At 38.4% G+C, this 24,973-nt stretch overlaps 1 protein-coding gene across 17 annotated transcripts in view; it reads left to right on the top strand.

Moving 5' to 3' along the window:
• PHLDB2 (pleckstrin homology like domain family B member 2) overlaps positions 1-24,973 on the top strand; it is a 129,595-nt gene that overhangs the window by 79,570 nt on the left and 25,052 nt on the right. For 5 of the 17 annotated variants that reach the window (XM_067738920.1, XM_067738921.1, XM_067738919.1 and 2 more), the window contains 7 exons: positions 8,789-8,917; positions 14,784-14,939; positions 15,897-16,007; positions 17,772-17,861; positions 21,353-21,496; positions 22,153-22,338; positions 24,405-24,545. In XM_067738920.1, coding sequence (XP_067595021.1) covers positions 8,789-8,917; positions 14,784-14,939; positions 15,897-16,007; positions 17,772-17,861; positions 21,353-21,496; positions 22,153-22,338; positions 24,405-24,545 — 957 coding nt within the window. The remainder of the gene's footprint in view (positions 1-8,788; positions 8,918-14,783; positions 14,940-15,896; positions 16,008-17,771; positions 17,862-21,352; positions 21,497-22,152; positions 22,339-24,404; positions 24,546-24,973) is intronic. The other 12 variants (XM_067738932.1, XM_067738925.1, XM_067738924.1 and 9 more) reach the window with 7 other exon arrangements.

The raw sequence follows: 24,973 nt of genomic DNA, 5'->3' as shown, positions 1-24,973 counted from the left end.
TTTCTCAGGTATTTCCAGCTGAACACGATGTAACCGAACTCTTGATCCCATCCCTCCCCTGGCCTTCCATACACTTCCCCTGCCTCTGATCCTGTTCTTCCTCTAGTTTTCCCACCAGGACATAGCATCTCTATCCACCTATATGTCCAAACAGAAACCTGGAAGTAGATCTTGATACTGCTTTCTCTATCACCCCCACTTCTAACTGATTACAAAGCTATTTTTCAATTACTCTAACTTCTCCACATCTCCCCTAATAGCATTCTCTTCTAAATCATCAAAATTTCCTTTTGAGTTCCATTTCCATTTACTTCCCTTCAGTCTGTTTGCTTCACAGCAACCAGAGTGATTTTTCTTTTAAAATTTAAATTAGGTCATATCACTCTGGTTTGTGTTCCCCCGTATTTTATATAAATCTAAACTCCGTACCTGTCCTGACCCTTTCTATCACCTTTCTCCCCTCTTCGCACCACTCTCATGGCAGCCTTCCTTCTGTCTGTTTAAAGACCCATCCCACCCTCTACCCCTGCCAAGGTCCCTGGCAGACCAGCGTGCCCTGCCTGGAATTCCCTTTCCTATATTCCATGCCTTGTCGGTTGCCTGTCTTTCAGCGCTTAAGTTCAGTGTTAGTTTTTCAGAAAAACCCTACTAGCCCTTTCCAGCTCAGATTACATTCTCTCGGTTGTTCTTTCAGTCCTTTTACAAATCACATTTTATAATTTATGTTTGTTTTGGGCTTGTCAGATATTTATTTCCCTCTCTAGCCTGTGAAATAGAGGCAGGCACTGTTATCCACTGTTTTTCCAGCTCATAATAGGTGCCGGAATACCGCCCAATGTTCTTCGGGAATATTGTACTTGGATCTCCTGCTAACAGTGAGTCCTGGCTGGGTCTGAACAGAAACATTGAGCCAAACACCTGCCTGAGAGCTACGTGCAGCCAAGTTTCAGGACAGCTGGGGTGGTCTGTCCAAGTGCTCATGCCAGGGGCTTGTAATCACGCTGCCCGTCGAGCCAGAGCGTAAGACAGAAGAAGGAAATGGCCTTTGCCCTTTTGGATCTCGTTTCCTTTTCCATACACCTGTTGCTGCTGTCAGATATAAACTGTGGAATGAGAAAACCAAAACCTGAAAAGATATCCCTGTTGGGGAAGCTCCAATTCAGATGTCAATAGCACATCCTGTAAGTCTGGCCCTCATTTTTTGGAGACAAGGCCTGGAGCCATAGGAAGAAAGTTCAGTAACACCTCAGAGTTCAAATCCTGGTGTGAAGTTAATGACATTGTTTCCTTGGCTCTCAAGACCAGTCTTTAGCATTGTTTCATTTAGCTGATTTGGGAGCTATCATTCTATTTTACATATTTAATATAAATTAATGTATTTCATAGGTGACCACTATTTATTGTATGCTACCATATAAAATATAAACTGTAGACATAATTACATATACAATATAAAATATAGACAGTGTATTTAATTGTGTATTTGTTGAACATTTTTGCAGTGGCTCCCTGGGCTGACCTTTCACCGTCCTTATGGGGACCACTGTCAGGAACATCAGTGCACCTGTTTCCATGCGGCTCTGAGCTAAATGCCACCTGCCTGTTGTGTTCTCAGACGGTAGCCACATCACAAATAGAATCTCTATGAACTTATAAACCCTAAACAAATAGAAGTATCACGGGGGCTTCCCTGGTGGCACAGTGGTTGAGAGTCCGCCTGCCGATGCAGGGGACGCGGGTTCGTGCCCCGGTCCGGGAATATCCCACGTGCCGCGGAGCGGCTGGGCCCGTGAGCCATGGCCGCTGAGCCTGTGCGTCCGGAGCCTGTGCTCGGCAACGGGAGAGGCCACAACAGTGAGAGGCCCGCGTACCGCAAAAAAAAAAAAAAAAAAAAAAAAAAAAAGTATTAGACTCGAACATAAACCCAGAGGGGATGTTTATTTGAAGCAGTAAGCAATAATCCATAGTGTTTTCTTAGGGCAAGAGAAAGGAGAGAGACTTGTTAACCTCTGTGCTGGTAGACTGTATTAGGTTGGTGGGCTTGGTGACTGGGGGTGGGGAAGCCACCAGAACCATGAAGCTCAGTGTGGGCAAAAGCTGGAAGCGGCTTCCCTCCCCCTGCACTTCCCCTCTCCAAGGCAAAGCCTGATTTGGGGCGACTGCTGAAAAGTATGAAAGTGTTCCTGCATTTGTTTATGTACATTTTCCTTCTGTCTTTGTCTATTTCTGACTACATAAAAAATTCAGAACTAAAAATAGTTTTTCAGTTCCTCTATTTTTGGATTATCTGTCTCATTCCTGCTCCTTAGCATATGACAATGAAAAGTTAGCTGTACTGAAATTAAATAAAATGGTTAAGGAAAGGCTCTGCTTACCTAGTATTGTTGAAGAGTCTTTCCATCACCTAGACGGTGATCACAAAGCTCAAACCATCCTTCTGTTTAAGGATCTGTCCTCACACAGATAGGTTGTGATATTTTGTAAGCTATACTGGTCTGCACACTTTTATAGCTAAACACACTTAAAGGTGTGAGCTGAAGTTTAAATCAGTCTACGCCATGCAACACGTTCCTGGGTGAAATCTTGAATTAGTTGACTAATTTTTCTGTAATAAGCATATAGCTTTGTGTCTTAAGTGGTTAAATTGTATTCTCCATCATTATCTTGCCAGAGTACCTGTTACTTCCTCCCCATCTTTCCTTCAGAGCCAGGGGAAGACACAGAGCCTGCCCAGAATTCCTCAGCAAAGTGTTAATGCCTCTTGAGTGCAGAGTCTTTGCCAAGTCACAGGCAGTGTTCAGAAGAGACCCAGCCCTTCCCGTGCCTCTTTCTTACATTTCAAAGTTAGCTCCCTGGTTAGAGGAAGTGGAAATATATCATGGGATTTGGGGATTAAATCAACAGGGTTCCTGATTAGTGTGATTTTTTTCTGGTGGTTGTTTGATTATGTAAATCCTTAGTGTTCTGATTTTCCAATGTTTTCTACACTAAACATCCATCAACTGTGCAATTAAAAAGTCAAAGCCAACGGTAAAAAAAAGCCTAGGAAAGTAACATAAAAATGTGCCTCTTTAGAGGCAGGCAGAGAATGGGTTTTCAGCAATAACCGTCTGGGGACACAGGTCCGTAATCTTTCCTCTGCAATTCTGAAAACTTTTGTAGAGGAAAAAAACTTTTCATAAGGTTGGCACCAAAACTTAGTTGGTTTCAAAACCTGACTTGGACTGATATTCACACTCAATATGAATATTCATAAGTAGATGCAGACACAGAAACATGTTTGATTACAGGGTTTTGCCCCAGACCTCAGTGGAAATGCCATACGGTATATGCTATATGAACTGTGTTACCTCTATCAAATGCAGAATATTCTGAAATCTAGAACACATCTGGCCTTAAGAATTTCAGATAAGTGATTTTGGGTCTAAAACAATTGCCTAATATTGAACCTCTGAGGATGCCTGCCTCTCAAACCACCCCACAGGGCTCAGGAACTGGAAGGAAGGGGACTCTCAGGGTGTATGGAGAGGACTTTGGATGGGCTACCCTTAAAAATGATGGCTTAGGTACTATGAATTTTAACATATCACTGCATCGATTCCAAACTTGACCCAGTGTTTCAATAAACATGGCCTGAGTACCTAGTGCGTGCTGGAGTCTATGCTGAACAGTTTGGAAATTACAAAGATGAATCTTAATTTTTAAGAAAATCTTTATCAAGCTAATAAGGCTGCCAAATTAGGAAAAAATGTATAGGATGCTTGGTTAAATTTAAATTTCAAATAAAGAGAATAATTTTTTGGTATAATTATGTCCCATGCATTATTTAAGACATACTTACATTTAAAAAATCATTTGTTGTCCATCTTAAATTCACGTTTAACTGTGTATCCTCTGTTTTATCTGGCAACCCTATAGACAAATGAAGTAGGCATCTTTTCAGGGTAACCTTGAACCATCTGCTTACCAAATATTAGTTAAATGTGGTAAAATTATTTTTTATAGGTATTCAGAAATTTTTCGTGTAGTATTGGAATTCAGATAGAGCCAGCAAGTTAAATTTCAGTTCGTTCCTTCGAGAATACAACTTAAAGAAAATTTATTATTATATTACTCAGCCATAGAAAGAAACAAAATTGAGCTATTTGTAATGAGGTGGATAGACCTAGAGTCTGTCATACAGAGTGAAGTAAGTCAGAAAGAGAAAGACAAATACCGTATGCTAACGCATATATATGGAATTTAAGAAAAAAAAAGTCATGAAGAGCCTAGGGGTAAGACAGAAATAAAGACACAGACCTACTAGAGAACGGACTTGGGGATATGGGGAGGGGGAAGGGTGAGCTGTGACAGGGCGAGAGAGAGGCATGGACATATATATACACTACCAAACACAGGGTAGATAGCTGGTGGGAAGCAGCCGCATAGCACAGGGAGATCAGCTCGGAGCTTTGTGACCGCGTGGAGGGGTGGGATAGGGAGGGTGGGAGGGAGGGAGACGCAAGAGGGAAGAGATATGGGAACATATGTATATGTATAACTGATTCACTTTGTTATAAAGCAGAAACTAACACACCATTGTAAAGCAATTATACCCCAATAAAGATGTTAAAAAAATTATATAGACTTCATAAGATGAATAAAGGAGCATTCTTCAAAAAAAAAAAAGAGAAAATTTATTATTGTCTTTTAACCACAGATCTGGCGAAATCAGTGGTCCTGAGAAAGCCTTAGATTATTAAGTTTATTCAAGATTATTGGCAATTCTTGTGTACATGTTCAAATTATTTAGGGTAAATTTATAACCACTCCTGATCATTTGTATGATTAGAAGCAAGTCGTTCTGCCTCTGAAAGTGAAATGAATCATTCCTCTCTGAAAGCATATCGGATATTGGAATCTCACAGTTCTTTTTTTCTTTTGGTTTACTTGAGGCATTTAATCTAAAAGTAAAAATTTTACATTTGGGGTGTTACCTGTAAGAGAGGACTTTTATACTATGAAGGAAAGGTGCTAAGGCCAAATGTCTTCAAGTTTCGGTAGATTCTGTATTAATGTCCTATGTCTTCATTACAAAAATCAAATTGTAATTAATTTTGCCTTTGCCTCTCGCATTATTCTGGGTGGCTAAATCAGTGATTCTGATTGCATATGAGAACACCTGGAGAGATTTTTAAAAAGCTTGTTCCCTAGCCTTATACCCCCTAGATTTCTAAGTGGAGGTCTGGGAAATAGTATATTTAAGAGCTCACCCAGCTTATTCTAATGTGGTCAGGGCTAAGAACCACTTCATGAGGACGGTGATCAAGTTACCTCGTTTCTCTGTCTCTATTCCCCTTATAAATATTTATTCATTGAGTGAATGAACAACTCACCATGGAAGTAGATGTAGGCCCAATTTTATATACTGCTTTTTACTTTCATTTGCTGGTGAAAAATTTACCTTTGGCGTTATATACACTTTAGGAACATCAGTCTTTTCTTTTCTTTTTTGACCACACTGCATAGTTTGCAGGGTCTTAGTTCCCCGACCAGGGATTGAACCCTCCTCAGCAGTGAAAGTGTGGAGTCCTAACCACTGGACCGCCAGGGAATTCCCAGAAACCTCAGTCTTAAATATGCAAAATAGACAGAATCTTACAATGAACTTGTGACCCAACTGGATTTTTGCTGGCCCATCAAGAGAGGACAAGTCAATTCGAGAATGTTGGAGGTGTCTATGTTTCTAGGGAAGTCACGTTCTGGTCTTTGTTTTATAAATACACCCTTTACATCTGGACCTTCCTGGAGTGTTCCGATTCCTTATAATCTTATTCTTTCCACAAAGTTAAATTTGTTAAATATATTAAAAATGCATTTTCATTCATTTATTTCCTGAAACCAAATTTATGAATCCTAAGAAAAAAATGTTGTGCTGTCTCCCAATTTGATGTTTGGAAAATATTGCTATGCCTATAGTAGTTAGAATAGGTGACTTTAATTTAAATCTGGGGGGAAGAGAATAACACCCAGTGTTCATATTTTACATGTAAAAAGCTAGAATCCCTGAACCCTGGAACGTCATCTAATTTGTCCAACTATTTTACCTTCGCTGTAGAAGGTGATATTTTCAGCTCTAATTAGCTGCTTGCCTAGAGCTAATTTTTCTTTGAAAACTTCCTGGACAGTAAATAGAAGAGAGGTATATTAATTTCTTTCTGGCTCAGAGGTGGTCTACTTTTGGCTCTTGTAGGAGTGATATCACGTCTGTGGCCCCATGTGGTATATGGCCGGGCCCATCTGCCACTAGTCCCTCTTTCATCCTTCCCCTCACTTCCTTTGCCCTAGCTTCGGCCCCACTGAGCTGTCACTCTGAGACCCAGGTAGTGGTCAAAGAATTACGGATAAACCACAGAGAAGCTGCAGAAGGTCCTGATGGTGTCTGCTTGCATAATGGTTCTAACTGCCCCCTTGTATGGAATTGCAAAACGTTTTGAGCACCTCAGAAGGAAGGCACTATGTAAACGTAAGGTACTTTTTATTAGTTGTCTATTTGTGCTTATTATTAGCAATTTAAAAATTGAGAGCATCAGAGGAATAGTTTGGTTATTTCTTCGGAGTTGAGACCTGTGTTTTAGGCCAGTGCCTTTCCATATTATTAAATATTGTACCAGTGTTTTCTATAAAATATTACTTTAAATTTTAAGGCTTTGCATCTTTGCTATTTGATTGGAATGAATAGTTTTCTTATTTATTTAACTTTCTGTTTGAAACTAGAATGGCCGCAAATTCTGGTGATACAACACCTAGAAATAGAACTCTTTGTGGACAAAATTCTTTTGCTGTGTAATAGGGCAACCTTAGATCTGCATGCAAGGGAAATAACACATTTTCTTAGCCAAAGACAACAGGTGTTCTGTATTGTTGGTTTTATTAAGGGAAAAAAATTATTAATTCTGAAGCTAAAGACTAAATCTAACTGGCACTAGTATATTCAATTTTACTGTGAGGTAACACTTGAGAATCCTTTATTCTGTGAATGATGCCATCACTTTTTCTCACTCCTACACAGCAGCTGTGCACAGTGAGCACACTTCACAGTAAGACTGAGGAAACTTTCTTTCTTTCCTTTTTTTTTTTTTTGTTCGGCCACATAGCTTGTGGGATCCTAATTCCCTGACCAGGGATTGAACCTGGGCCTTTGGCAGTGAAATCGCCAAGCTGTAACCGCTGGACCACCAGGGAATTCCCTTTTAGGAAACTTTTGTTACCGTCTGCTATATTCTAAGATGTAGAATCATTTTTAGGTTGATATATGGAGTAGGATTCTCAGTTTTCTCACTTCTAGATGTAATCATTTTGAGAAAAAAAAAAGTGCTTCTAAATCAAAATATACATTTCTAAAATGCCCTTGACATTTTAAAATGTAAGCCAAAAGTGGAGATTCAAGTGTACTTGTGTAAGTATTGATGTCATATAATTTTAGACTTAAACTCGAACATCTTTTATAAAGAATCTATGTATATGTTTACATAGGAAATCATGACCATTTGGATGAAGAAATGAGAGTAGTATAAATTTATAGGGCTACTTCAAATCTTCATCCTTTAAAAAATTTTTTCTGTGATATGCTTAGAAGCCAGTTTTATTTCTACCAAATCAATAGTGAACATAAGAAAGTCAGGTGATGGTAAATATTTTGCTTATTGAAGGGGTCAAAGGGTGGTGGTGCTTCCATTCCACTAAAGTGCTTTAGTTTAGGTTGAGAGTGTTACACAAGGAGAGAATTAGGTCTGAAATTTACTTCAAGGGTTCAGAGTATTGTAAGGGGAACATAAGATGGGAAAACTGGCACTAAACGCATTGAAGTTTTGTTTCTCGGTTTAAGAGGTGTCCTTGGAAGACCGTGTGATACTGTATTATAGTATTTGCCTGTTATACCCTGGAGAATGTCCAGGGTCACTTTGGAGTGTGTGACTTGGGAGGGATTTAGTGTTATTGTCTCCTTTCTTCCATTCTCTGACCCTTTCTTTTTTTCCATGGTCCATGTTTCAGTTATTTTTTATGTCAGTCATTGTAGGAAAGTCCTTATCTCCACAGTAAATATCACACCTTTGGTGCATCTGAGCTGTCTAATATGCCTTCCTCTTGCTGCTTTGTCAGTCTTGCATTTTTACTAGCTCTCTCGGTGTCTGAATTAGACGCTCTCCCGGGCAGCAGATTTTCTAATTGCTTAAGCTCTGAAGTTTGCCAAAGAGCTAGAACTGTTCCACATGACCAGGGTATCAACTTGTGCACCTAATGTGCCTCTAACCTGAGAACAAAATTTCAATAATTGCCAAGGCTTCCTTAACACATGCCTTCAGCAAACTGGACTCTGACAGTGCTTGAGGTAAACGCCCGCCATCCTTTGTCTGGTTCCCTGCCGAGCGACTCTTTGCAGGGCTATCTTAGGAATTCAGTTGGCATTTCTTTTGTTCTTTGTTGACCATTGACCAATATGACGGTGGCTTCCCCTGCTTTTGTAACGTGGTGGCAGGAAGGAAGGGAGGAAGGAAGGACAGGGGTCGTTGCCAATACCCGATGGAGTGGACTGGGTTTGGAGAATGTAGAAACGGGGCCCCTTGTCCTTATTTCCGCTTATACCCCCTTATCCTAGTCACTAACAAGATATGTTTCTACATTCATAGGATGTCTGGAGTTTGTGTGTGCTTGCTTGTTTGTGTTATCCTTGGGAAATGTTCACTAACGACTGCTTGGGGTGTGAAGGTAATCGCTATTCTTCTATTTTCTGATTTCTGAACTTCAGGAGAAGGTAAAGCTTGATGCTGAAAGGGAAAAACTAGAGAGGCTTCAGGAGCTTTACTCCGAGCAGAAGACCCAGCTGGACAATTGTCCTGAGTCCATGAGGGAACAGTTGCAACAACAACTGAAGAGGGTCAGTAGCAAACAGGAATGTGCTAGTTGTTTTCTGTTTTTTTGTTTTTTTCAATTAAGTTCCACTTACCTATGACTTCCTCCTTCACATAGCATAAATTTGCATAAATTCTGGTCATTAGATACGTTTTAAATAGAAATATGCATGCTGACCATATATATTCCATGCTAATCAGTTGAAAAATTCCTTGTTGGAATCCTTTGCCTCATTAATAATGCGAAAACATTTCCCAAGTCCTTTTTTGTAACAAAAGAGAGCTATTACTGACATGTAACCAGCAAGACTGTAGCGTTTAAATCGGCTGATGTCTTTCCCTGCATCCTGTTCTCTGCTGCATCTTGAGTCCTGTTTGCCCTCGAATGTTTCTTTTTTTTCCTCCTCTTGTTTGTATACTCCTGTCCACAAATTTTTCTATTCTCTGATTTGCTCCCCACCACCACTCATCATTTTGTTTTTCTTTTCCTTTCTTCTTCTTAGTGACCTTGAACTCATTAGCATGATCACAACAATCAAACAAGACCCAAGATGCAGGGCATTCAACATTTTCTCACACAAGCTTCATATTTTTTAAAACTTCGTGAAGCGTAGATCTTCTAGTTGAACTTTATCAGGTTATTCTTCGATCTTTAATGTTGGCAGTGTTGAAACGACCTCGATACTTATCTTCCTAGGTGGAAAGTTTTGCAGACACTAGCAAGGCCACTTGATATTTCATAGCCACTTGACAGCTGTATTATTTGCTCTAAACAGCAGCCCAAATAGACTGTGACTCTGGAGAGGCAGTCGTTAACAGTCTTGGACCTCTAAAGGAGCCTAATAGTAATTAGTCCTAAGTCAATAGCAACTTATGCTTCCACATGAGTAGGAAAGAAGACTAGTTTTATTCATATTGCTATGTCTGTACCTTCTTGGGCAACTGGGAAAAAGTCAGTTAAGATAGCACACCCCTGAAAATGTTTAAGATGACCTTGAATACAAATATGTTTGATATCTCTGAGTATCACTAGGTTATGAAAAATTACAGTTGAAACTTTTCAGTGTATTGTACAGGTTGAATAAAGAGTACCCAGTACCGACAGGTGACACTACAGTGTAACGGTTCTAATATTTTTAATTTTTTACAAGGTTGGATCAAAAAAAGTTTCAAAGATGTTTCTTCCCCTTTACTCATTTTATTGTGTACAGCTTAATTTGCTATAAGAAGATAAAACTTCCTGTCCCTCAGTGTCCCAAGGCTCTGAAAGTCTTAAGATAAAAAATGATTGGAAAAAGAATAGTATTTGTAAAATTATTTTAGCTTGTAAATTTTTTGTGTTTATGCCAGTTCACAAAAGAGATTGGGAAACTGATTTTTTTATATTTGTTTACTGTTTTTCAACTTGCCTTATTGCTAAAGATTTTACATAGTCACCATAATGCTTTATGTAGTCAGAAGCATGGTTGTGTATTTTGTTCTTCCCTTCCTTTAGTTATCCAGTTATTGTTTGTATTCTTCATAAATATTGCTTCAAATAAAAATTGATATATTCTATTAATAACCTGGAGTCAGCATGATATGAATAATTACTTATTTTGTAATTTTGTAATTAAGTAGTTACAAATTACTTAATTTGCTTAATCTGTTAGATTCTATAGGATAACTCATAAATTTGTATATGTTCCAAGAATTTTGACTACAAACGAGGAAAGGAAATGATACAGACAGCCTTTTCCACTAACTGAAGGCAAAGACTCCTTCCTCTTCCTTTCCAAGCAGAGTGCAAAATTCTTATCATAAAACCCCTTTCCTTAGGAGAGAAAACCGGTTCGTGCTAGCTTCTGTTCACCTGATACTAAGAGAACTACTAATTCTGTTTTCCAGGGAAGGATGATGACCAAAATAACTCTTCACCAGTCCTTTGGCTTAATCAGTAAAAAGTTCACTTATTTCATGAGAAGTCCATTCATACTGGAACTTCCTGTCTTATCACAACTCATTTCCCTTCAGACTTCGAACACTTCAGAATAGCACTTCATTACAAAGCTTTCCCCAAGGCATTTAAGCTAGATTCGATAAAGTTGATTTTATTACAAGTAACTTCATTAGGCAGCAAGTCAGACAAAATAGAAAATAAATGAATAGGAAGAAAATCATTTTCTTAAACTGTATTCTGTCTCAAATACTTAAGCCAAAACTGTAGAATGATTCTGTGCATGCAGCACTATGGATTTATGACTGGGCTTCTGACCCCTAAATCATTGCTTTAAAGCAGAATACAGTTTTCATCCGATGTTGATTGCATGGCCCATGGTTTAATGTAGTTGATAACGGGCTCACCAATCGAATTGTTCCCTGGGATACAAATAGTGTGAGAAAAAAACCCTGAAGAAAATTGAGCCTTGCATCTGCTGGAGAGGACTGGCTAGGATAGTATTGTGGTGTTTTGGTATTTACTCAGCTGAATGGTTGATTTCTGTCTCTTGATCTTTAAACAATTCTGTTCAGTGATATCTACAATTAGCCTTTTTTTTTTCTCACTAGCTCTACAATGAGTTTATCCTTTAACCTTGGACAAGTCATTCAACCTCTGTGGGCCTCAATATCCTCCTGTATAAAATGAGAAGATCGTACTACATGATTTCCATTGTCTTTTTCCAAATTCCAAAAGTATGCAAAGAAGTGTTTGACTGTAGCACATAAGATGGAGAAATAGTAACAAACCCTAAGCTCCATTTAAATTTGCTTTCAAATTGACCTTGAGCTGTCATAAGATTATTCCTGTAATCTCTCCTGGCCATTCCACGTCTAGTCTCTTCTTTCTGTTCCTCTACTAGGCAAAGAAAACATAAAGTTGTACATGTAAACTTCTGCCATATACATTCTCAAAAGTTATTGGAAGGAAGAAAGGAATTCCGTTGAATTTTCTTTAGCACAGCTGTCTTATTTCCTTTCACGCCTGGCCTTTGAACTTGCCAGCCAGTAGAGATTTGTCATGTTCTTTTAGTGGAGAAGTTTAGTTAAAATTTTCACTCAACTGGTCATACACTTGACTTTGAGCTTCCTGTATATATTATTCTGTGCTCAATTAAACTACTCCTGCCCCCAAATTCCATCTCTTGAATTCTTATTCTTATCTAAAATCTTGTAAAAGTTTTTCCCCTCCCAAGTTGTTTTTCTTTCACAGTGTAAGTTTATATACACACGTTTTAATGGTTTAGATAACTTGATCAGATGACTACACCAGAGGAATCTGAGTGCTGAGCTAAGCTTTAATTTTCAACTTTCCTGCCTAGTGTGCTATTATTTTCATGTAGTGGTTTAAATATTTACTACAAATAAATTAATGGCTCTGTGACCTTCATGTGGTTAAAATAGCATATGTTGCACATTAACCAGATGTGGAGTAAGCCACTGACTAGCATAGTGTATATATTGTGAGCCATATGCCCACTTTGAATGAAGATTCTTTATAAACTAAAAAAAAGAAAAAGCCTATTCAAATTTTTATCTCAATAAGCTTTAGCTGCAAACCAAGTTTAATTGAAAAACCTTAAAAACTTGAGTATGGAGGCCTGTATGAATAAACATATCACTGATGTTTTAAGACTACAGATATTTTGTTTCAAGACATAACACTAGTGTTATGTCTCAGTTCCTTTAGCAGTGACTAGATTTGGTCCACATCCATTAATTCCTGTAGAAGTTATAAGCATGAAATGTCTGATAAACTTGAAATGTCACCCAGTTACTTGAAACCAAGACCACTTTACATTTGGCCAGTTAAAATATAAAGGAGCCTTAAGAAATGCTGAATATGTTTTTCAAATTGTTTTTCCTGTTCTTAGGCTTTGAGAATACACTGTCTGTGTTGACATAATAATCTTGTTGCTATAGTGTTGGTTGTAATTTCATGGTAGCACATAGTCCTTCTGTGAATCATCCCCAGAATAAACTCATTCCAGAAGATAGAAAAATATTCCATTTGATTAGAAGACTTATATATAAGTTTATCACTTATATAAAAACCAGGGGAAGGGGTGGTGTGTTTAAATACTGATATAGATCTAACTTATCATATGTTTATTTATCCAACTCTTTTTCATGTGTCGATTGAAAAAAATGCCCTGGCACTTTTACCCATGTAGTGCTATGAGCCATGTAGCCTAGCTGCCTTTTTCTTTTATGGTCATTAATTGTTTATAAATCATATTTTTAAAAAAATCTTCTATACATACCACATTCACAGTTCTGTCAAAGGCTCCCAAAATAAGGAGGTTTTTTTGTGTGTGTGTGGTTTTGTTTCTTTGTTTTTTTAAGTAGATGGGAGAACAACTCATACAACATGCAGCAGTCTCTGCTGAGATACAGATTCACTCCTGTCTTCAGACATCTCATAGGTTGGAGAATGCCTCTTCTAGACTATCTGACTTCTGTGATTTCTGTTTGTTCTTAAATGTCCTGAAGATTATTCCTAGAATAATCTTAACCTTTCAGTTAACCTTTCGAGTGCTTAACCTTTCGAGTCATTCTTTGTGCTTGATGAAGGCTTTGGCTCCTACTGTTTCTAATAAAAAGGTTTGTAAACAATTTTAAGGGATTCACAGAAGCCCAGTTTAAGAACTCCAATCTTCAAATGTTTTTGGTGACTTCTCCCTTCATTAAAATTATTTGAGGGCTTCCCTGGTGGCGCAGTGGTTGAGAGTCCACCTGCCGATGCAGGGGACACGGGTTCGTGCCCCTGTCCGGGAAGATCCCACATGCCGCGGAGCGGCTGGGCCCGTGAGCCATGGCCACCGAGCCTGCGCGTCTGGAGCCTGTGCTCCGCAACGGGAGAGGCCACAACAGTGAGAGGCCTGCGTACCGCAAAAAAAAAAAAAAAAAAATTATTTGAGCATGCATGCCTACATATACATACATATAGGTTACATTATATTATAAATGTATATATTATATGTATTGCATACATGCTCAAAATATATATATTCTTTTAAAATAATGTACATGTACTACTCTACTTGAAAGTACATTAGAGAACATTTATTGAGAATTTGTAAAAGAAGAGGAAAAACTAAAAAAAATATAAAGAAGCTCTAATATTCCTTCCTCACATCCCAGTGCCTTGTGTGGTATGCCATTTGAGGTACATATATTCCTCTTAGAGACCTCTGATCTGTTACGTATGCCAACTTTTTTTTTTTTTTTTTTTTGCGGTACGCGGGCTTCTCACTGTTGTGGCCTCTCCCGTTGCGGAGCACAGGCTCCGGACACGCAGGCTCAGCGGCCATGGCTCACGGGCCCAGCCGCTCCACGGCATGTGGGATCTTCCCGGACCGGGGCACGAACCCGTGTCCCCTGCATCGGCAGGCGGACTCTCAACCACTGCGCCACCAGGGAAGCCCATGTATGCCAACTTTTGAATTTTTTTTTTATAGTCAACAACTTGGGAATATTGAATTTAATCTTTATACTAAAGTCTCATTTCATTTGAAAATTTGTGGAAAACAGGAATTTTTCTCAAGAGATTATGTCACACCTTTGGTCTGCAGATAATGTTTAGGTTATTTATTGAATTCTTTTTATATTTCATGATCCATTTTAAAGCCACCTGGTAGATTTAAAGCAAGAATTCCTACAACCACAGAGCAGTCTAAAACCAGTGGTGAAATAGATGCTGCCCTCCCACCCCTACCCCAGTCCCTTTCAATTTCATCGTAAAGTCACTGCTCTGGGGTTTAACTCCAGAGAGAGGATTATCATGTTCTAACCCTGGTCAGTGTTGCAAGTGGAAAGATATTTTGGTCTTTTTGCTTTTAATAATTTTTTCTTCCCATTAAGAACGCTGCAGCTATTCTGGTGTGTCTTGTTTTCATTCTCTTTCCTCCAAAGGATGCTGACCTGTTGGATGTGGAGAGCAAACACTTTGAAGACCTGGAATTCCAGCAGCTTGAGCGTGAGAGCCGTCTAGATGAGGAAAAGGAGAACCTGACCCAGCAGCTCCTGCGTGAAGTGGCTGAATATCAACGGAACATTGTTACTAGAAAGGTACTTTTGCCAGGTGTTGTTCAATGTGAAAAGTCAAAATATACCCCTTGCTCTGTGACAAGAATGATTATTAACATAGCTGTAGCGTGTGTCCATCTGTCTGTCTATCTGTTGTATCTGAATATCTTTTTGCGTTTAACCGCGTGTCACATTTGGCAGATCGTGGAGCCTGGAGCCTGCCATTTACATGCCAAATGGTGCTCCCAGCTAGATAAACCGAGACTTGTTATACTCATTGTTGCTTGATGCTGCAGATGCATTTATGAATAGAAATGTGAAAACCAAGGTAGAGAAAATCTGAAATCTAGATATTTGTTTTAAATTACTTGCTTTTGCAATCGTAGTAACTGGATTTAGAATAATTCTACGAACAGTCTCTTCTAGAATGCCTCTGTTCCCATCGCCCAGTAGTTCTCACAGATGGCTGATAGTTTACTACTACTAGAAGCAGCCTCGTGGAATGCTATGCAGATGACCGCCTCCATCCAGCCCTGAGCACCCGGATGTCCAGTCCAGAATTCAACTCCTGTTCCAGAATTTAGAATCGCACCCCTGTGCTCTGTACTAAACTGATAAAGTTGAGGGAGAGGATGGAGAAGGTGACTTCTTAAGCTTTCAGTTTAAATAAGAAATTCCATTGTTTTTTCTCATGAGGCATCTCCCAAAATGATGCCAAAAATTCATTTATATTCTAACACAAGATTTCCTGTTGACTTCCAGGTTCTTGAAATAGATTTTGAATCACTTGGCCTTAGGTAAAGAAAAGCCTTGAGCTTGTCAGTTCAAAGAAACTGCTCATCGTCTCTGGGTAATAATCACTGCCTACCTACCATCAATGAAATGTGGTCACTGTGCTTCAGGTTATAACACTTTTTCTCCCTTTCCAGGACAGACTGGAAAACCCTTGAATGTCTAATGTACATCTCTATGGTTGTTTTTTTTTTTTTTTTCCTCCAGGAAAAAATTTCTGCATTGAAAAAGCAAGCTAATCACATTGTCCAGCAGGCTCAGAGAGAACAAGATCATTTTGTGAAAGAAAAGAATAACTTAATAATGATGTTACAGAGAGTAAGTATTTCCTTTTCAGCACTGGTTGCAGTAAAACACAGGTTCCAACTCAGGGAAGGTTGCTTCCATCAAAGTAAGTACCTTTTAATAAAGAATAGTGAATTATAATTTGAGGAAGAATTTTCTATATACATTTTTATCTAATCCTCCACATTAATGAGCTGATGCTCTGAATGATTAACTATAATACAGAAAATAAGCAAAGACATTTTATTCATGCTTTTTCCACAGTGTGAAAATCCAAACTATGAAAAATCTGTATGTATTCTGATTTTCTTCTTTTAAAAAATATCGTATTTTTCATCAGATAGGTAAAACATATTCTGCTCTTTTTACTGCTCTTAAACATTTTGGCTCAGTTGCTCTGTTGTTTTGAACTCCAATTATTTGCATGTGGGTCTTCCTGGCAAAGGCCCAATAAAAATCCCAACAGATTTTTTTTGTAGAAATTGACAAGTTGATGCTAAAATTTGCAGTTGATCTTCATTATTCATGCAGTCTGTATTTGTGAATCCATCTGCTCAGTAAAATTCATTTGTAACCCTAAAATTAATACTTGTCATGCAGTCATGGATGGACAGGCACAGAGCAGTGAAAATTTTGAGTCACTCAATGGACATGCATGTTCCCAGCTGAGACCGAACAAGGCACTTCTCTGCCTTCTTGTTTTATTTCTCTTACTGTAAACAAGTGTCCTTTTTGTGGACCGTTTAGTGCCATGTTTTCACATTTTTGTGCTTTTTGGTGATTTTGCTGTTTAAAGTGGCTCACAAGTGCTGAAGTATTGTCTGGTGTTCCTAACGGCAGGAAGGCTGTGATGTGCCTTATGGTGAAAATACATGTGTTAGATAAACAGCTTTCAGGCATGAATTATGGTGCTGTTGGCTATGAATTTAATGTTAATGTATCAACATTGTATATTAAATAAGATGTCTTTAAAAAGAGACACACATAAAACAAAGTTATGCAGTAATCAGTTGATGAAAATATTGTGACCGGAAACCCAATGGTTCAATATTCTCTAGTTCAGTGTTCATGGCAACATTATAGAACACAACTACTGCAGATAATGAGAATCAACTGTATATGAAAATGTAAAGGGCATAGAGTAGCTGAAACAACTTTGAATAAGAAGAACAAAGTTGGAGGATTTATACTATTTGACTTCAAGTTTTACTATAATGCCGTAGTATTTAAGAGGGTGTGGTACTGGCATACAAATAGACATATAGATCAAAGGAACAGAACAGAGTCCAGAAATAGACCCACACATATACTGTCTATTGATTCTTGATAAAGGTTCTAAGACAATCCAGTAGGGAAAGGAAAGTCCAGCATGTGTTGCTGGATCAACTAGGTAAACATGGCAAAAAGTGAATCTCAATACCATTCATCCTCACACCATGCATATAAATTAATTTGAGACAGATTATAGACCTAAACATAAAAATTAAGGTGAAAAAGTTTCTAGAAAATACAGGTGTGCAAGTACACCTTCATGGCCTTGGAGTAAGCAAAGATTTCTTCAAGAGGAAATGACAGAAGGCTTGTATCCAGAATACATTAAAAACTCCTACAAACTCAAAAGTAGTAGATAAATAACCAATAAATAGATTTTTAAAAAACAGACAAAAGACTGGAATTGAAACACTTCACGAGAGAAGTTATGGGAAGAGTCAGTAAGTCCCATGAAAGAATACTCAGTCGTTAGTCATCAGGGAAATACAAGGTTGACTCAGTTTAATAGATTTTGTGTTCCTTCAGGAAAAGGAAAATCTTTGTAATTTGGAAAAGAAATACTCCAGCCTCTCTGGGGGCAAAGGGTTTCCTGTCAACCCCAATACTCTAAAAGAGGTAAGCTGTGATTTTTCTTGTCTACTCATATCACCTTAGAACTCAGGAGATGTGCCTCAGTTTTATGCGATTAGCTGACTAGGAAAAACACTAACTGAAGTGACTTATGAAAGCACTCAATGCTTTGATGGTTTTCCTGCCTTTTGTTATTTGTGCTTTGAGAATTTCAGGGATTATCTTTGTGTCTAATGCAGATTCACTCTGTGTGTGTGTGTGTGTGTGTGTGTGTGTGTGTGTATGTGTGTATACTTTGCTTAACAGTGACATTGTGGGTTAACTTGAAGTTTCAAAAAATTTAAGATCCAGACCAAAGCTAGTCTTAAATTCTCTTCTTTCCTTCCTCCATTTTCCTTTCTCAGTTTCTCCTCTTTCCTACTTTCTTCTCTTTCTCCTGTCTTCTAGAACGTGAAAATGCCCCCAAACATCTCTCTCTCCTTTTCCCCCCAATGTTGTCTATGCTATTTTTGCCCCTAAGTCGGAAAATCCTGTTTACATTAAGTTGTACACTCTCTTTATCCCAAACATCCATCTTTTCCCAGGTCCCACCGCCACCCTTTCCCAAATACCTTTTTACAGAGCTACATTGCTATAATGGTTAAATATTTTAACTCTAATTTGGAAAATTAAAACGCTGACTGAGAAAGAAAATAGTTTTATTTTTTTTCAAAAAGCTAAAGAAAAAGCTTGCTTCTGCATAAAATTTTTCATAATAACAAAAAACCCTTTAAAAAGACAGCAGAGTTAGGAATTCCTTCATCGAAAGTAGTGTGTGTGTGTGTGTGTGTGTGTGTGTGTGTGTGTAGGTGTGTGAGGTAAATGCTCATCACATAATAGGAGTGAATAATATGTCCCTCGGAAGCATTTTGTGAAATGTTTCCAAAAAACTTTTTTAGACCATTCAGTTTCTAGTTTCTCTCCGTTATTTAGAACACAGATCCAGCAGATTCACTGCATAAAGAGTGGTTGTGAATGGAGGGTAGTGGAATATGGTTGTCAGTGAGGTGGGCAGGGGCTGGGTCTTGTGAGTCATGTTAAAGAAATTTGGTTTATTTTATGTGGATGGGAAGCCACTGAGGGATTTTAAGCAGGGAAGTGACATTATTTGAAGTCCATTTGTTAAAGCTCACTCTGGGATGCTCTACTGGATTATAAAGAGGAGATGCTGGGAAACCAGTATAGTGGTGATTGCAATAGTATAGGCTGGAGGTGCCGGTGGCTTGGATTTGAACAAATGAAGAGAGATGGAGAAAATTAGCTGGATGCAGAAATACTTTGGAGACAGAGTTGACAGTTCTTGTTGATAGATTGGATGTGGGGATGAAGTAAATTAAGGGTATTGTCAGGAATGCTGCCGTTATTCCAGTTTGAATAATGAGGTTGATGGTGAGTAGCTGTTACTGAGATAGGGAAGACTGGGGAAAGAATAGATTTGAGAGGGAAATGCGGTTTGACTCTGGACATACTGAGTTTGAAGGGCTTGTGGCTTCCAAGTGCATTAGATAAGCTCTAAGGTCACTTCACCTCTTAAAAGAATAAAATCTTTCCCTTTCTATTATTCAAGAGTTGTTCTTATTCTCTGCAGCCCTCCTGTTGTCAAAATCCAATTTGCCTTTTTGACTGTATTGGTGTGTCTGCAACTCTTGTGTTTGTTGAGTGGCTGTGTGTCCTCCTTCATGTCAAGCAGACTTGGCTCAGAAGATGTTTTGATTGTCTCCTTCCTTCCTTCCTTCCTTCCTCTCCCTTTCTTTCTCTCTCCCTCTTTCCTTCTTTCTCTCTCTCTCTCACTCTCATTCTGTCTCTTTTTTTAAAGAGTCATGAATTTATATCCAACTCTTTTAAACAAGTCCCACTTTTGGAAAATGACGTACATTTTTGAAGCAATTAATTAGGATATATGGTTATGACTCATATAAAGAATCCAACCTTGGTTTTGAAAGATTCTACTATCAACTTAGCAAAAGAATAACTCAAAGTTGTTACTCTTCACTGTCATTCATTATCAAAGATAAAATAAATTTGACAACCTAGTTGTCAACTTCCTTTCTTCAACTTAGTCTTATAAGACTTTACATGGTATCTATTGCCCCTTTCTGAAGTGCAAGACTGAATTCAGCAGCATTTTGATACCTCCAATTTATAAACAGTCAACTCTGGCTTTCTCCACTTTGTCAGAATTATAAATTCTCAGTGAAAACCTTGCTTGCAGCCTGGAATTTTTGCTTCACCAACATAGCAATATCTTGCCTTTCCTGGAGCCACTGTTTGAAAGGATTGATGGGCAAATAGAAGAATCCAAGTGTTAAATTTAACTCAATTTACTTTTAAAAGAGAGATATTGGGCTTCCCTGGTGGTGCAGTGGTTGAGAGTCCGCCAGCCGATGCAGGGGACACGGGTTTGTGCCCCAGTCCGGAAAGATCCCACATGCTGCGGAGCGGCTAGGCCTGTGAGCCATGGCCGCTGAGCCTGCGCGTCCGGAGCCTGTGCTCCGCAACGGGAGAGGCCACTACAGTGAGAGGCCCGCGTACTGCAAAAAAAAAAAAGAGATATTAATTTATACCCTTTATTCTTTTTTTCATACTGTTTTATTGGTGTGGTGAAAATCATGAATGGTCTGTACAATTACTTTCCATGGTAATTTACAAGTGCCTTTTCCTCAAATATAAATTCAGGAGTTTTGATTCTCATCAACTTTAATTCATGGGTATTTTCTCTAAACTGAAGCCAGAACTGAATCATTGAATTTAAAAGTAACTGGAAATTCTCTGTCCTAGGGGTAGAGTTGGGAGTTGGGCAAGCTGCCTTAAATTGAAACATCCTCAAGCTGCAACTTCATCTTAGGGATTTGTGTGTGTGTGTGTATGCACACGTGTATACACGTTTCTCTTGCTAAGGAAGGCTCACAAGAGAACAGTGTCCTTTTTATTTTCATTTTGTTGAGACACCTAAAAGCAAGATTCCATTATGAATAAATTACTGCTTTATAAATGTCTTAGTGCAAAACCCAGTAGCCTTTAGTCTACATTTATTCACTCTCTAATTTGTCAGGAAACAGAAGAAGAAGGGAAAATCTAAAAATAAAGATTTATGGAAAAGGCTCTTGAATTAGAGAGTGATTGCACTGTCGATTTTATGTCTCATATTTGTTTTTGCTTGCGATGATTTTAAACGCTGTGTAGTGACATCCTATTCAGTCAACAGAATGAATGCCGACATGGATGGATATGTAAATCAAAGGTATTTGGTTATTTATAATAAAGTCATTTTGATTTTATCTGAAAATTTACTTTTAATGTTTGAAATATCATTTTTCAAGAGTAAGCACCATAAATCCATTTTAATAGTTGATGACTGCCTTAATGAAACATCTGATAATACCACAGATATCTGGCTGTGATGCTCTAAGCTAACTCCATTGTACTGGAGCATTAATACTCTCGCATGCCTCAGCTCTTGCTTTCCTTGTGTTTAACTTCTGAATTCCTCCTTTTAGGGCTATATCATTGTAAATGAAATTAATGAGCCATGTGGCAATTCCACGAATCTCTCCCCTTCCACTCAGTTCCCTGCTGACGCTGATGCTGTTGCCACTGGGCCTACCACAGCTGTGCTGGCGAGCCAGCCACAAAATAAAGAGGTGTGTTGGCATGCCATTTCATTCATTCACTGCTTTCCTCATGTCAAGAATTAACCCATGGTTAACTGAAAATAAGGGTGTGTGAGACAAATATTTGTTTGGTTGACCAGAGGACCAAGAGTGATGGTGAGATGAAAAAAACAGACCGATTTGGGGGTAGTGCTCTACCAATGATAATACTAGAAACCATGAAATATATGGTACAGAGTATAGAGTACTAGGAGAAGTAAGTTCAGAAAACTGAACTATACATATATATAAATACACACACACACGTATATATCTCTTAGCACTTTAGCCCAACCTACTTTTCTTAGAAACCAAAAAGCCTTTCTAAAATTGTTGGTTTGAATCACCTTTCCAGTTTGATTTTGTCTTCTATTTTGTTTTGCAGTATGGATTTCTTTTTAATATTAAGCTGCTTTAAAACATCTGTGGAGGTGTAAATAATAGTAAATTAAAATACCTCTTACGGATCCAAGTTGCTCACAGTGTGAGATCTTAACAAGAGGCTAAATTGAAAGATACTGCCCATCATTTATGCCTTCTTGATTAACATATAAGAAAACAAAACAATCAGATTATCGATTTCATTTCTTTGTCTTATTCTTTCATTTCATATGGACACATATATATTTTTTCTTTCTCCTCTAAAGCAAAGAGCACCTGTCTGTTCTGGATTTATGTTTCCTTCCACCCTTTCTCCTCATCCTATCACTCAACCTCCATCGGCCCCTTGGCCTGAAGTCGTGGCTACATCTGTCGATTCTTTTCCTTTAAATGACACACCACCTCCTCTACCAGCTAAGAAACACAGAAGGCAGCAGCAACAGGACCAGCAGGTAATTAGGAGCTGGTGTTTAGAGTTTCACCTTAACAACAAACTTAACTGATGTGAAATCTTTTCTTCAACTTTTCCAAAGGTATTTTTTTGTTTTGTTTTTCCTGATCCCTTTTTATTTATTTACTTTTTTAAAGATTTTTTTGATGTGGACCATTTTTAAAGTCTTTATTGAATTCGTTACAATGTTGCTTCTCTTTTATGTTTTGGTTTTTTGTCCGTGGGGCATGTGGGATCTTAGCTCCCCAACCAGGGATCGAACCTGCACCCCCTGCATTGGAAGGCGAAGTTAACCACTGGACCACCAGGGAAGTCCCCCTGGTCCCTTTATAAAAACTCAAAACCTAACAAAGAGGTGGCAGGTGGGTTGCAGAATATGTGCTAGGGTCTTCCAAAGGTATTTTTTAAAAAGATAAGACGCATACTCCTGTTTTTTTTAAGGACATTTATTATGGCCTAAGAGTGTGGGAATTGTTAGAAAGTTTGAGACCTTGATTGTCCTCTCCTGGCTTTTGATATGTTTGAGCTAGTTTCACATCCTCATGCTTCAGTTCCCATTCAACCAAAATATTGCAACTTACTTCAGGTATTTTTCAAAACCATAATAATTATTTCTATAAAATCCATGGTGTAAAAAGTTGCTGTGTCAACACAAAATATTTTCCTCACACATTATTGAAACCATAATAATAGACATCATTCCTCTGCTATGAGCCAAAATTTCCTCAACGTTTTACAAATGTCTCATTTCTTCCTTTTAACAATCCCGTGAAATACGAACTATCTCCATATTGATATTTAGGGAACTGAGGCTCAGCATTGGTGAGTAGCTTGTCCAGGGTAACACCACAGGCAGTGCATTTGGTCCATAGAACAATAGTTTTTTATTGCACTTTTTAAAATAGATAATTTATTATTCCAAAAGTGTTGCCCTCCATTTGATACATTCTATGCATACTCATGCTGGGGTATTCAAAAAATCTATTTTGAGACTCCTTTCCATTATAATCAAATCCTTATGTGAATTTGGCCCTAGAAAATCCTAAGGAGTCAGTCAATAGACGCCCCCCCCCCCCCGCAAAGTAGGTGAGCTCTAGTTTCCTATGCCCAGCCCTTACCTTTCTTACAGCTACCTTTACTATCTATTACCTTTGGTTAAAGGACTGTATCTCCTCACTACTTTTAGGTTAATAAATATCTAGTATAAACAGATCATTGTAAAGTTAAATTGCAGATATTCTTCATGATTGGCGTGTTTGGAGATTGATAGTAAGTTTGATAACCCAAAGTTGCATTAATTTTTACATATTTCAAAAGCCTGAGTTCAGTATAAAAATGATCAAACCTAAAGAACCTCTAACTAGGAAATAAATTTACTATTGAAGACATTTTGGGGGAGGCCAAGAAAAATTTGGATAAGTTTTGAGTTGGCAAAAATTTTGCCTTAGGAATCTGAAAATAAAAATGAAATAGTCAACAGAAGGATTTTTAAATGTGAGGGATTGCTGTAGAGGCTCCTTGGCCAAGATCTTTTTTCAGTCTAGAAGGATGCCTTATATGGAAACATGTGGATTTGGAGTGTGTTTATGTGATTGAAATATGATTCTAACTTTAAACCCACTTCCCTGTTTATGCTTTCTCTTCATTTCTTCCTTCTCCCTTTTCTTATTCTCCTCACACTGGGATCCGTGCCATCACACAGAACTGTCCAGACAGACAAAGGGAGAAACTGCTTACTTGCTTTGTCCACTGGCTGTTCTGCCATCCACATGGCAACCATCATAATAACTTGTAAGTTGTCCTGAGGCCCCAGGGCAGCAGGCACTACTACAGAAATGACAGGTGGATTTTTCTGAATTTTTCTAGGTTCAGTAATAAATTCTTCCAGTGTACCTTACCGAATACTAGCCCAATTTTCTTAGTGAATACAAGTCTAAGTTGAGTAATTTTTAAAAATTCTGTGTTAAAATTCCAAAGCTTCTTTGTACATGCATACCTCTTAATTACTTCAGTGACCTGTTTCAGTTAGTCAAGTTTTGCTATTCTGCTTTACATTTGCATTTAAAGCATTTTAGAAGTCTGGAAGAAAGGAAAAAACAGCACCAAGAAGGCCTCTATCTGAGTGACACTTTGCCTCGAAAGAAAACCACACCTTCCATATCCCCCCATTTCAGCAGTGCTACTATGGGGAGAAGCACCGCCCCAAAGGTAGGACACGGGGAGAACCACGGGCTTCACCTTCAGTGAGTCTTTTTGTCCTTATGTTGACTGACATGCAAAGGCCCCTAAAGGAAATGCTAAATAATATACCATTAAGTTTGCTTGTTGGGCAGACGTCATAACTAAATTGCATTTTCTATCCTGTTCAGAGGATGTTTGGAATTATACGCTCTGGGACCGAAGCACCTGGTCCAGGGTATTTTCTACCACCACACAAGTGGTGAGTAGCCTTCACTTATGTGACACACTCCCGTAGCTGTATCCCAGATATGGAAATTGGAGGACATAAGCTCTGGATTCCAGGAATAATGGCAAAAAATATTTATCGAACCATTTCTTGGAGCTGACACTGGGCTAAGCCTTTGACATGGATTGTTTCTTTGTAAAACCCAGTAACACTAGGTAGTAGAGGTACT

Source organism: Pseudorca crassidens, chromosome 5 (genome assembly GCF_039906515.1).
Source record: "Pseudorca crassidens isolate mPseCra1 chromosome 5, mPseCra1.hap1, whole genome shotgun sequence".
Classification (NCBI taxonomy): domain Eukaryota; kingdom Metazoa; phylum Chordata; class Mammalia; order Artiodactyla; family Delphinidae; genus Pseudorca; species Pseudorca crassidens.
Note: the sequence above shows the minus strand (reverse complement) of the source record. Positions and strands in the feature narration are given on the sequence as shown.